At 41.6% G+C, this 14,575-nt stretch overlaps 1 protein-coding gene across 3 annotated transcripts in view; it reads left to right on the top strand.

The window, feature by feature from the left end:
• LOC108098499 overlaps positions 1–13,269 on the top strand; it is a 30,397-nt gene extending 17,128 nt beyond the window's left edge. For 2 of the 3 annotated variants that reach the window (XM_017201421.2, XM_017201418.2), the window contains 11 exons: positions 8,994–9,107; positions 9,187–9,324; positions 9,475–9,612; positions 9,756–9,844; positions 10,782–10,909; positions 10,988–11,107; positions 11,235–11,380; positions 11,457–11,631; positions 11,708–12,066; positions 12,627–12,824; positions 12,888–13,269. In XM_017201421.2, coding sequence (XP_017056910.1) covers positions 8,994–9,107; positions 9,187–9,324; positions 9,475–9,612; positions 9,756–9,844; positions 10,782–10,909; positions 10,988–11,107; positions 11,235–11,380; positions 11,457–11,631; positions 11,708–12,066; positions 12,627–12,824; positions 12,888–12,985 — 1,703 coding nt within the window. In that variant the 3' untranslated portion in view covers positions 12,986–13,269. Of the gene's footprint in view, positions 1–8,993; positions 9,108–9,186; positions 9,325–9,474; positions 9,613–9,755; positions 9,845–10,781; positions 10,910–10,987; positions 11,108–11,234; positions 11,381–11,456; positions 11,632–11,707; positions 12,067–12,626; positions 12,825–12,887 lie in introns of those variants that run through there. The other variant, XM_043209281.1, reaches the window with a different exon arrangement.
• The last annotated feature ends 1,306 nt before the right edge of the window (positions 13,270–14,575 follow it).

Consider the following 14,575-nt stretch of genomic DNA (forward strand, 5'->3'; position numbering starts at 1 on the left):
CATTTACATATATCTAAATATATATCCATATATATTTGCAAACTCTATTCAATATTTATATGATATGTATACTTTCCTTACTTCAACATTTTCAACCACTCCAACAACAGCAACAGATCTCTCCAGAACCCAATAAACCAAAACCAAAACCAAAACCAAAAGCAAAACTAAAACCCAAACTAAAACTGAAAACTGAAAACTAAAACTGAAACTACAACTACAAATCAATTTAGAGCAATTCAATGTTTAAATACGTGTGCGAGTGTGTGTGCCAGTGTGTGTACTTGATTCGAAATTCGACTATCGAAAGATGAATAATAATAACGAACAGAGGTGTGCACACACATGAGAAATTTGATTGGATTTTGGTTTTGAAATTTGCATATTTGAAATTTTGTACATTTTTACCAGCCGCAGCTACATAAGTTTTTGTACAGTTCGTTTCGCGTTTGTTACCATAACATCTGTATAGTTCTGTTGTATAGCAAACAACAATGCAAACAAAGCAAACCGAACCCCAAATGAGCACCCACACATTTGTATTTACAAAACAAACTTGTATTTAGTTGCGACCCAGAGATGCGACCCATCCACTCATCTGTAAATAAATCTCACCTCCAATCATGACAAAACGAAAGACCAGCACTCCGGACACGACGAGCATCTAGAGCACCCAGAAAGAAAAAAAAACGAATAAAAAAAAAGCAAAAAGATGTTCGAGCATTGAAATCTTGAACCAGTTTCCCAAAACCTATTCAAATCTCTGAGCGGTGGATTGAATTTCCAATAAGTTCCAGTACTTTTGCGCGCAGTCGAAGAATTATTGCCTAAGTTGTTCATCCCATTTATTTTTTCGCTTTATCCGGCATCACATTCACAGCCCACTTACTTAACTTTTCTCGCCGGGTCCATGATTTATTTATAGGTCGAAAATGGAAATTGGAAACTTGACACCGAGTGTCAAAGTGTTTTCACTCCGTTCCGCGGGGACTCGAAAGAAAGAAAGAAGTACTCGTACTGGTACTCGGTCTCGTAGCAATTATCTTAGAGTATCCCACTTGCAAACATTCATTCGCATCCATAACTCGCCGGTAATTGCTGTAATCCGCTTAGTTCTTAATCAGGTAGCGAGCTTGCAGTGCACCTAATTACCAAGGAGAACAACAGCCAAGTGGGCTTAGAAGTCGGCACAGAAGTGTAGTATAGTGTAGTCTCGCTGCACATAATGCAAGTCGCACCGCCGCTCGACCTTCTCACACACACTCACTCAACTTTTCCCTCCAGCTATATTCAGATTCAGAATCGGACTCAGAATCAGATTTAGATTCAGATCCAGATCCGTCATGGCAACGCAATCCACCCGGACACGCATAGAAATGTAAATTCATTATTTATTATTTGTTTGCCTCAATAGAAATCAAATTAGTTTAAGTGGCGAGCTCTTGGCCCAGAGCGTAGTCAGTCAGACAGTTGGCTTCGCATTTGAAAAACGCCACGCCCACTAACCCAACGCCACCACCGCCCCCTGGCACCACCCACTAGGTCCTGGCCCCTCTCACAATTTGATATTTTCCACTTGATATTTCCGAGTTGGAGCTTTACAGTCATCGTCGTCGTCCTTCTGACTGTCTGACTGTTTGACTGGCTGTCTTGGCTGCCTGCCTGCCTGCCTTCCTTTTTTCCTTGATTTGATTTTGTTTAAATATTAAACGAGAGTTTTAGGTCTCATTTATAATTCAGGAGCCCTCCGATGGCGATGGCGATGGCAATTGCGAGGGCGGGGTCGAGTTGGTTTTGATTAGCAGACCGTAAAACAATGGTATCAATAGTACAATGGAATTGCGTGCGTGTGTGCTCGTCCTTTATTAAATCATTATTTGTTTAGATTGTCGCACAAGCGCGCACACAAACACGAGATTAAATTTCAGTTTTGGATAAAACATACAAAGTGAAACATAAAAGAGCAAGCCCTTAGGCTCTTCCCTTACATTTTGGCCATTTTAATGCGCCCTAAATTGAGATTTTCAGCAACGGCTTAATAAAGTTGCTTTCAATTACGACAGTTTCAGTCATTTTTATGGCCAGCACACACACACACTCACTTGCATACACACACATAGACACGCGAGGAAACAATGTAGCTGGCTTGGCAGACTGTAATTGGGCTTAGACAGTCGACAGTTTCAATTACTGAAAACTTGTACATATGGGATTAGCAGGAAAAGCCTTGTTAATTGCTATAAGGCTAATGTAGTGTCGTTTTCACTCGTGTCGGGCATCAAAGGATATGCAAGGTTTTCCACACAGGCATGCGAATGTGCACCCGTGGTCGCAACAATAGTTACTAAAGGTGGGGCTAAATTAATGGGAAAAGTGTGCAAAATATAAAGATTATAGGAAAAAGTTGAACATAAGTACCTAGAGGTTTGAAATCTCGTAAAGCGGCTCTGTAAAGTATGCTATATTAATTCCTACAGTGGTTACAAACCGGTAAATATTTGTATGTCACTGCTAGAAATACTGATTACGATTGAAATATTTATTTTATTTTTCTTGGAAATCACAAAACTACATACTTTTCCATTCGCATTTAATTTATATCTACTCCAATTAATTAAAACCTAATTTCCCACGAGAATCGGTTGGTTGCAAACACATGACTAGCTATTCGTGTCAAGGCAATGATCCTATTATCTCGGCCTTGAGTGTGTGCTGGAGGCAAAGTGCGTGTAAGCGAGCTGCCAATCAAATGAACAAGTCTGCTGCCCGATTTCCAATCCATTCGATTCATTGGCATCAATGATAATCCAATGCGAGCCATCAAAGGCGATTGCATACTTCGGGGCGTTTGCTAACTGCCATTTAAATTGCATTTTCGAGTACAAACTACACACGATAGTGTACTGAGTACCGAGTACTGAGTACTGAGTATCACTAGCCACTCGACCTGCGCACGCCCCCCTTAATTATGTTTACCGCTTTTTTATTTTTCGGAGCGGAGCGCTTTTAGCCAGACATTTTGTGTAGCCAGCCAGCATTTGCATACCAATTTCACTTGCAGCAGCAGCAGCAGCAGCTGCCTTCCACTCCACCTGCAAAAAGCGGAAACAAAAAAAAAAGAAAAAGAGTCTGGGAATAAAAAATTGGAGCCTAGGTTGGGGTGATGGGCACTCAATGAAGGCCAGGCCGCAGCGTTTTAATTGCAGCGCAAAAGCGTAGGCGGTATATAAAAATAATTAAAATAATTAAGCAAAACTACGGCAGCCAAGCACTCGCCGTTTTCCCGGAGGTTGCCCTCTCCGTTGCTTCTTGAGCTTTCGTTTTACCGCCGTTTTTTCCCTTTTTTGGGCTTAAATATTCAACGATAATTTTTTGCAGTCTCCCCCAGTATGGTTCCCTTTTTTTGGGGCATTTTATTACGAGTTTATCTTTTTGGGCGCTCGGCGAATATTCGCATTCTTTGCGCCCTCATAATTTCTCTTATATTATTTGGTGTTACAACATAACGGGACATGCTTTTGCCAATTTCGGTGCAAGAATATTTAAATTTAATCAAATGTCGGTAAAAATGTTTGCCATGCCTTTTATGCCAGCCAACACGAGCAGGGGGGAAAAAGGAAAAAACGAGGGGAAAATCATCAACAATAACAACACGCACACATAACAGGGCATTGCCATTTCACTGGGTGTGTGTGTGGGTGTGGGTGTGCGTGTGGGTGGGCGGAAGGGGCGGTGTTTGGGCGGGAGTTTCCACCTGGACGTCGGCCGGGTAATTTGTTAGCCTGGCCAGGAGGACCAAGCCCAAGCAAACCCAACTCAACCCAAAACCTAGTCCGACACCGAGTTTTATTTTATTTTATATAGTTTTTGGCATTTTCATGTGCCCACTTTTCCTTCGTTTTCCGCCTTTTATTTTGCGAGGGGGCCTGCGTGAGTTGGTACAGTTTTCGCCGCCTACATACATATATATTCGTATATATGTATGTATGTGTGTGCATATAGCGCGAATACCGAATGCCGAGCATAAAAACTTATTTACCTAGGGACACCCGGGAGAACAGAGCCGGATTCCCGATTCCGGGGCGATTTCAGTGGCGTCAGGCGCCCGGGGTGTCAACCAATTTCGAGTGTTTTCCCCGGGTCCTGGCCCCCAAACAGAAAACAACAAAAAAAAACAAGAGAAAACCAAAACTGAAAAAAAATATAGCCGGAAAAAAAATAAAGTAAAATCTACCATCGCTCCTGGCCAAACACGGTGTGTTGCCAATTGTTGTTTTTGTGTGCTCTCCGGCACACACACACACTCACACAAACACAGACACACACACTCTCGCACACAGTGTCATACATATATTTTCACATTGCCATTTTCATTTCAATTCATTTCATTTATTTATGCAATATTTTATGTGCTCATTCATTTTTCGCCCGTTTTGGTTGTCGTCGGTGCCCGTTTGTTCTATTAATTTGTTGTCGCCCCATTCAGCTCCGTGTGCCGCGGTGGTCGGTTCCATTTTGGCCCGGTTATTTGCCATCCGCCACGGCTCGCTTTTGCTCCATTGTCAATTTCGTGGATCCAGGCAGGCAGGCAGGTCTACTATACTATATATATGTATTCAGTATTGTATGCGCATAAAATTCGTGCCATAAACCTCATTCGTCTTAATTTGTATGCCTTGTTTTGTTACGGTTACGGTTAGGTTCTGTGTTTTGTTGATACTTATTTATTATTTTTATGCCCGGCTCACTTATCTTTGCGTGTCTATAGCCACCCAGAAATGGGCCCCTTGCCGAATTTTCCGGGGAGTGAAGAGGAGAGACAAACTTAACCTCGTGCATTAAAGCCGAATTCGACGGAACGGCAGGCAATAAATTTCCGTAGCCACATAAAACAATCATCATCAGCCAAAAGCAGAAGCAGAAACAGAAGCAGCAGCAGCAAGAATTAGAGTCAGAATTAGTAGATGTATCTGTATCTGATGCGGAGATGCAACAACCTAAACGTAAACGACAGTTGTATAGTAGAAATGTGAATATGAACAATGACAAAAACACACAACGCTGTAAATAAAGGTCCCAATTCCATATACTCTCTTGTACAGATATTTAATTGTGTTTGTTTGTTGGTACATACATACTTACATACATATTTACTACTGATTGATTTGATTTTGAGTTTACTTTTGAGATACTGTTCGTTGTCACCAATTGAGACGCTTTGATTTTGTTTTTTGAATATTATATATAACTCTTTGTATTTGTACATGATTATGATTATTAATGTTTATATTAATCCACTGCTAACAAAAATCATCATCAACTTTGTACAGTAAAACCATGAGCGAGCGAAACTAAAACCAAAAAATTAAAGATAATCCCAGATCTGGAGCTTCGGCTTGCGACGAAGCTGAAAGTAGGATTTCCAAGATTGGTAGCGGTGCATGAAGAGATGTACATATAAACACACTTGTAATATATTCCCAATACCTCTAAGTTTACCATTGTTTTATCACCTAAAACTTCAAATTTGATTGTGATCCGAGCGAACGGTTTGTAAATCTCCTTACTATGGTTAATAATCTTTTCGACATAATACTTTGCCTTGTTTTTTTTTTCTTGTATCTCCTAATCAGATCAAGTCTGCCAAGCTCTTGGAAATCGTACAACCCAAACGCCCATTCCATTTCAAAGAATGCCTTTCAAATTTCGTTTAACGGTTTGTTAAGTTCCTTCAGTTGTCCGATCCGATCCCCAAAATGCACCCAACCGCACCCGAAATCCCCACCACGTTCCCCCACAACTCCCGCTTTTGATTTCTGTTTTCGCTTTAACGAAAAAAAAAAACTAAAATAAAAAAGGATTAAAACAGGAAAATTAATTTGTTTCCATAGAGCCTACGAAAGCGAATTCGAGACACATCTGTATCTGAATAGAAAGCCATGCGCTCATTACTTTTACCTACTCTCTGTCATACTTTGTTTTCTAATTCAATTTCGTGGATGTCAAAAACAAGAAAGGATTTCAGCTAAATTTTGTGCTCCTTTGCACAGCCTATGAGAAAAAGAAAAGAAAACGAACCACAAGCTAAAAAATGAAAGAGTCGTGATATATATTTAGCCACGAATATATATCGAGCATATATGATGATGAAATGTTGGGATGGGCTGCCCGGTGACCGCTAGTATAATTGTCTCATTTATCAATTACTTATTGTACTTTCTTCTTACTACATTCTACCTAACCTAACAACCTACTACTACTTTACCTTACTACTACCCTACTACTACTATTCGTACTACTATTTGCTCTATGGGTTCACCATTCTGTGTTGTTCTTCTTCCTTTTCTGTGTGTCCGTGTTGTGTCCTTTTGAGTTGTATTCCTCCTCGTTTGTACTCTCCTCAGTTTGCTCAGTTGCTTTGTTGTTGTCTAATTAGTTTCCATTCAGTTATTCTTTTTTGGGTTTTCCTCCATTTTTTCATTTGGTTTCTGTACATACATGTGTGTAATTTAATTAATGTAATTTTAACATGAAACTCAACAATTTCTGCTCTCGGTTACTCATAAGTTACGATTGTGTCGTTTGTTCGTTCGTTCTATCGTTGGTTGGTTCAATCCTTTGTTCGTCCTCCTTCTTTCTAGCTGTGTGTGTCTCTCATTTATCATTGCGTTCGTTCTAAGTGTTGTTCGTTCGTTGTGCGTGTGCGTTAGAATGTTTTGGGCCACACTCTACTGTAATTTAGCCCGGCTATCTAATATAACTCTGCGCTTAACGGTCGCTCCGACCACACAGCCAACCAAAAAAAAAAAAAAAAAAAAACGAGAAAAAAGAATAAAAAAATCATAAAGAGAATACCGAAAACCAACTGCAAAAGTATTATAATTTATTTTACATTTTTTTCTTACGTTTTTCCATGTCTGTGATGTCGTTTTTTGCCTTGTCATGATATACTCCCATATATATGCTACAAACGCTTCTCCGTAGTATTTGACCATTACACGCACACACACAAACGCCAACTAAAAAATAAATATGAAAAACATCCGACACACACACACGCACTCACCCACATGACACACGACACTCACACACTGCCACGCCCACTGTACACCTACACCTACACCTTTCTTTTGTGCCTTGTATAACTCATAAAGTGTAGTTGCTACTTAATTACAATCATTACTCAAAAACGCCGCAAGGCCGGTCCTGAACACCCAAAGAACATACCACCCCCCATACCATACTATATCATACCATACCATACCGTATCACCCCACCTCCGAAAATACAGTCGATTACACCCGAGTGTATCCTGCATATCCTGGCTTTTTACACCACACCACACACATAATTGGTATTTTTTTCCATAATTTGTTACCTCTTTTTGCGACTCTGCGTGTGCCTGTTTTTGAGTTCCTTGCCGTAGCCTGTGTAATGCTAAAGAACAAGCTGAAACAATTCAATTTGTTGAAAGAAAAGTTTAACAAAACCAAATACGAAATCGTTTGTTGTGTGCCTTCTTCGTAGCTGTAAACATTTTGTAATGTTGAGAACAATGCCTGAATGTGTTTTATGTATATATTATGCCCATATCTGTATCTGTATCCGTATCTGTTGGTGTATACTTATACGAAACGGATTTTAGTTACAATTAACTTTTACCACAACTCTACAACTCTTACCAGTAAAAAAGAAAAACAAAACGAAAAAAAAGAGAGGACCCTTTACCAAAAAAAAAACGAACACGTATATGTGTGTGCCACATATATATACATATATATCTCTCGCGTTTGCCATAAGAACCAGAAACCACCGATTACCCAATTTATTCATCATGAGTAAATGTTTGTTATTATCATTTTTTAGTTGATTCAAATGTTTATGCTTGCCCTAGCAACAAATACCTTATATACGGCCCAACCAGGCACTAACATTATTTTTATTATCCGCTTCCCCAGTTCCTTAAACCCCAGAATCCAAGAACCTTGAACCCCACTAAATCCCCATCCAGATCCTGTGCTTTTGGTCTAAGAGCCGGAAGAACAAGATGAACCAAGTGTGTGTTTTTGCTTTTCGGTTACTTTTTTGAACGTGTCGTGCCTTTCAGTTGAGTTTACAGTACAGAAGTTGGGCAGTGCAGTGCAACTCCACACAGCCCAAGGAAGCGCCGCTGAAATGAAAAACTCTTGTCTTTAAGTTATTTCTGTGAACGTCATAAGTCTTTGGTTTGTTGTTCCTTACCGCCTTTGGTTTGTTTGCTTCTCTGCTCTTCATTTTTTGTTTTTTATTCCATGTTTTTCTGGAACTTACATACTTATCTTACTTATGTATTGTACTTACCGCTGCTTTTTACACATTTCCACAGAAATTGTTGTTGTTTCTCCACTTTGTGCCGCACTTGAAGCTCGACAACTGGGGGCAACTTGCCGCTGCTGCGTTGCACGCAGCGAGTGAACTCGCAACGCTCGACTTGCGACATTTTTGCTGATTTAAAGCTTCATTTCGTCATTTATTTGCGCAATTTTCTCCCGGACCATCGGCATCAGCGGCCACTTAATTAAACAAATTTCTGTGCAATTTAAATGGCATGCTCAGCGATGGCGATGGTCGGCTGAGAATTCCCAACTCCCAGTAGCAGTGAAGCTTCCAGTGCGGCACTCAACAAAAAAGCTAAAAAAAAAAAGAAAATAAAAATATAAAACATATTTTTCACATCCCTAGCCTTTGTAGATTTGATTTCCTTTCAAGAAGCCCTTACATTAATGTTTTGCTATTACTTAGTACCGTTTACTACTTACCTACTCTGCCTCCCACTAACCTTACTACTTTCTACTACTAATACTAATACTGCTACTACTACCACTACCACTATGTACTACTACTACTATTTTTCCTTCACTTCTATGTGTTTCTGTGTGTTCGACGAGCGCCTAATTTGCGATTTGCATTAATTGAATTTTCATTTGTGCTTTTAAAATAATCATGTCCCCCAGACTTTTGCAAGGGCCGTGAGACTTTACAGAACCTCTGCGACCAGATTCCGGGCGATGCCCTGCTCTACTCGCTGTTCCGGGAGAGCGCCGAGCCGGTCAAGTGTCCGCTCAAGGGTGAGTAGCAGTTCATCCACTCCTCCACTTCATTCGGTTCATCCTGTTCATTCTGGAATTCATCTCTTACCCTTCGCAGGACCCTTCATCTTTACGTATAACCGAGGCCATGGGGAGTGCAAGTCGCCGGTGTCCAACATCGAGAGCTGCACGGAGGAGAGCCGCCTCCTGCTGAGCTTCCAGGCCTGTCCCGATGTCCAGGGCACCGAGAGCACGGGTGAGTCTCGCCGGTTCGCCGGTTGCCGGTGACAATGAGTCATCGCCTCGCCAGGCTGTTCCCTTGCCGGAACTCAAGACGAACATCCTTCCTTCCTTCCTTTCACTGACTTTCTTGCCTTCCTTCTTCTTGCTGCTTTTTTCGGCGCAGTTGAGGAACTGACGTGCCTGGCAACCTGGAAAGATGGCAACTCACGCTACTTGGTCGGCCTGGTCTCGCACCATCACGCCATTTCGAACGAGGAGCGCTACCGCTGCTTTGTCTACGAGAAAATCTCCTCGCTGATGGGTAAGTTGCCCACCAGAGCAGCCATCCTGCCATCCTGCTATCCTGCCATCCAGCCATCCATTCTGGCAGCCCCCGGGCAAACAGGATGAACTTTTGTTTGGGCCCTAATACCCGTTCCTCGTACCCCTTTTTACCATTTTCAGGCGGACCCAGCATGCTCAGCTCGAAGGATGCCGAATATAAGCTGGCCCAATCCGGCGACGCCACTTGCAATGGCTTAGACAGTGCCGAGGTAAGCGTTTTCGAGGCCCCATTCTACCCATTCCCCCAGTCTGCCCCCACCCTGTTTACCTGTCATTTTCACTTAACTGCACTGGGAGAAATATTTCGTAGAAAGAAAACAAAAAACATTTATTTTGTTTAATGAAAATAGAGTTCCCTAAGGTTAAATTGTTAAATTGTTGGCCAAAATCGTAAGTGGCTTTAATAAAATTTAAAAGCTACTAAATAATGTAGAAGAAATAAAAGAAAAATTGTAGTAGAAATCTTAAATAAGTAATGCATTGTTTTTGCACAGCTTCCTACGTTCGAGTAAACAAAATCCTTGTACGCAAAGAGCTGGCTATAAACCCTCTTTTACCAAGATCGATAACAATTTTGTGAGTTCTGCCTTCGTTCGTTTATTTTACTTTGATAGCGAGAAGGAGAGCTGTAAAACGTATTCACAAGTTATTGTGTTTATTTTGCTCCGAGCTTGGTCTTTTGCTTCTTCAAGACTTCTCATTCAACTATTCTTAAAATGTGCTTTTTGTACTTAAAAAAAAGCTTTTCATTTTTAACGAGGCATCTGTAACAAGTCGTTTTCTTTTTTATTTAAAATAAAAGAAGAAAAGTAATACAGGCAAGGAGTTTAAGGAGTACAAAATGATTTAAACACTTTAAAAATGGAAACACTTGGTTTAAGTTATTTTGTAAATATAAAGCGGTAGTCAGTTTTTGGCATATTGAACCTTATATTTAAAAGTTTAAGAATTTAACAACGATTGAAACACTTTTAAAAATAAATCGTTTATTTTAAGTTCTTTTGCAAATATGCAACAGCACTTAGTTTTGGCACATTTAAGTCCTTAAATTTTCTTTTGTAAAGTGTCTTTCCTGAGTGAACCCTTTATTTCGAGTGGACGGATTGCCACACCCCCCGCCTAATCTGAATAAACTCCCTTCCGCAGGTCGGCTCACGTATCATGTCGCTGCGCAAGCCGCCCGTCGCCGAGCGCTGCGACTTTCCGGCGTGGTTCAAGGGACAGCGCCACTGGCATGCCCTCATGGGGAACGCCGTCTACAATTATCATTCCAAGTGAGTAGCAATCAGGCCTGCGGCCAAGTTGTCATCCCAACTGAGAACCTCTGCCACTCTCCACACTCCACTTTGCAGCGATGGGTCCGTGCACATTATTAAGCCCAACGGCTACATGGAGACACGTGCGCTGTGCGAGCAAATAAATAAACAGACCCCCACCGAAATGATGGCCGTGGTGCACTACACCACCGGTTGGTAAGTGGCCCCAAATTGCCAAATGCCCTGGCTTCACATCGATTTCGTTCTCGATTTCGATTTCGCATTCGGTGTCCAGTGTCCAATGTTCGATGTTCAATTTTAACACCCTTTTCTGTGCCCGCAGCCAATCGGGATTCATGTGCATGATGTTCTACCGACGGGACACGTTCGTCATCGAGATACAGACGGGCAAGCCGGCGATTCGCCTGGAGGACGCCTGTGCACCGGATCACTTTGACATCAATAAGATGGCCTACATCACCTTGCTGGGTAAATAGCCATGGCCTGCCTCCTTTTTTTTTTGAGAGAGAGCCTCGTCAAACGTTTGCTTGTTTATGCCATTTAGCCAGAGACTCGGACTTGGCCATCTGTCCCATGGAGGGCATCTACACGCTGCGCGGAGGGATCGGTCCGCCGTATCTGGCCACTCGCCACAAGCGCAATCACAATGGAAAGTCGCATCTGGGCCATGGCCACCACCACCACGAGTCCACTGACTCGGGAAATTTCGGCCACAAAGGGTGAGTCATCCGCGAAGCCACGCCGCAACCTCTGGCATTTCTCAATCTATTTCCGGCGTTGGTGTTGCCGTTGCAGACACAGTTCGCTGAGCTTCCGCAACGCGGAGCGCATGGAGCGCGGCTCCTGGCACGCCAACACCCGCGGCCTTCCAGTCCGCAGTCGACGCAACGCGCCCAAGGATCCGCAGGAGCAGCATCCGCAGCAGCAGCAGCAGCAGACGCAGCAGCAGGGGCAGAAGGGGCAGCAGCAGGAGGCGCTGGTCCTGGAAAAGGTCAACAGCAGCAGCGACACGAGCGTGGGATTCGTGGCCACGCGGAGCCGGCGGGACGTTCCCGGCTGTCCCAACTACAGTGCCCAGCGGCAACTCTGGGTCGGCTGCACGGCGGCGAACCTGATCGACGTCAGTCCGCTGTGCAGTGTCGAGGGGGAGGAGGGTAAGTGGATGTGGATGTCAGCCTCTTGGCAAATTTATAGGGAAAGCTTAAAGCTGAAATTCAGGTGTAAAAAGAAACGGTAAACTTATTCCCTTTCGACTGGATTTAAATATTTATTATTTACTTTAAATATTATACAGAACGTTTGCCATAGGAATCAGTAGTTTGTTTAGTTCTGTCAGCCCTTTTAAAGGAGTTTTCTTAACATTAAAGCATAAATCAAATAATTGGTAAAAGCAAATACGATGTGAAAGATTTGTAGGACAGCTTTTAAATTTTTCAGTTTTTGCAGTAAAGCATATTGCAAATAAGATTAATTTAAACACATCACTAACCTAATTATCTTTTATAACAACAAATTTTTGTTGGAACCAGAATGTAATTGTTTAATTTGTTTATCGAAAAAACTATTTTTGGCAAACATTATAAGTTTTTTTGAGACGAATGCATTTATATAATCAACAACGGATGCAGTGATTTAGAAAATTAGTGGATATTCAGCAATGTATACGCCATTATATAATACAGATAATATAATAAGCCTCCTCTGCCAATTACAGAGTACTCCTGCCACGGATCGTGGAGCGAGAACAGCACCTTCTACATCGTTGCCCGGCACAAGGGGAGCAAGCACGGGGTCTGTCTGACCTATCGACCCACGGAGGGCACCTCCGCCAAGTTGGTTGTGGGGGATGCCTGCTACCGCGGCACTCAGAAGCCCCCCGATCATCACCTAGAAGCCAGTCTTACAGTTTTGGGTAAGTAGTAAAAGAAGAATCCTTAAATGCTGTAAAACTAATACTCCATTTATTTAATCCCAGGTAAATGTGGCGAAACTGGAGTTAGTTCCGCAAAGACCCACCTGGTTAACTGGCTTCTCCTGGTGGCAATGGCATCGTGGCTTCACCTGCGCAGCTGAGGGACAGGAGGCAGAAACCCCAAATCCACATAGGCAACTTAGCGTGACAAGCCAAAGCGCCACGTATACATCACTAAATCCCGAAAACCAAATCCCATTATGATCGACATGTATACAAGACACATCTAAGACTTATTGTATATTTCGTGTAGTACGTGTAAGGCGAAATCGAACCACTTCGCACTGGTTTGGCTGTATATAATGTATTGTTTTTTTCTTTAGTAATGATACACACCTTTGTTTAGTTCTAAGTGCTTAAAATAAACAGAATTTCGATAAATTAAGACGAGCAGGCGCACACACAATATGGAAAATGGTTTGCAATACAGCCTTAGATCAGCGCTATTTGTATTAGGCCTAGTAAAACGCGTCTATTACTAAAAGTAGCGCCACTATTAACGCAAGTATGCTGCAAATGCTATTTATTTATAGTACGATTACCCAGTAAGCGATGAGAACGTAAAACCAACCAAAACAGAGAAAAGACATCAGAACTATACGAACACAAGCTAAAAGCTTCTTCGTTTTGTTTTTTTGACATCATCTTGTAGTGTGTTTTATGGCATGTATTTTTTATATCATTTCCAAAATGTTTCCTACAACAAAGTACATATACGGATCACAGGAAGACGAGGGCAGAACATTTTAAACTATATATGAACATGAAATGTATTCGGAGGAAGTCCGATTTCGCGATGCTTTCAAAATGTACAAACAAGCAGATAAGCTGATAAGCAGATGTGCAGCGTTTAGCACCGCATACATATATGGCATAAATATACAATATATTTTTATGTACAAAAGGCAAAATGGTACATACAATACATACGAGTACATAAAATGAATAACGTTTTGCATAGGATCGCATTGGTTTCATAATACATAATTAATACCTTGCAAAGTACGCATATATTGTATGATTCATTGTAATAGTTATATATAATATATATAATGGCAAGCATACATACCTAGCCATGTAAGAAAAACAAGTGAGGAATTCGAGCAACTTTGATAAGTAGAGGCACACCACTTTCATAATCAATCAACTAACTTTGTAAGACACAACAAAACAAAAACAAACAAAACAGAAAACAGAAAACAAAACAAATCAACTCAACTCACGACTCAACCAAACGAATGAAAGACAGATGGTGTCAGATGATCAATAGCGGAGGAGGAAGCTAAAGCTAAAATAATTAGAGTGTTTAAGACAATTAAGCGGTGATATAGGTCTAGAATAAACAACTGTGTAAATCTCTGATAGGAGCACGACAACAAACAGCCGGACGTCGACATCTGCTAGAGTTTGAACGAGGAATTAATGATGATAAATGATCAAGTGTATCCAAAGGATTTCAGAAAACTAGCATTTTTCTCTCGATGTAGTAAGCAAGCAAGCAAATTTTGCCCAAATTCCAAAACCTAAGCGAACTAATAACGAGTAACGAGTATCGAGTAACCAGTTAAGGAGTAGCGAGTACACGAGTACAGAGAGCGAGAGACCCCTTCAAGGCAACTAGTCAAAATTTATGAGGCGTAACTTTGAGTTCCATGTAAATAGCGAATGTAATGCGAATTGACCCCGGTACG

The sequence above is a fragment of the Drosophila ficusphila genome, unplaced genomic scaffold (assembly GCF_018152265.1).
Source record: "Drosophila ficusphila isolate 14025-0441.05 unplaced genomic scaffold, ASM1815226v1 contig_791, whole genome shotgun sequence".
Lineage (NCBI taxonomy): Eukaryota > Metazoa > Arthropoda > Insecta > Diptera > Drosophilidae > Drosophila > Drosophila ficusphila.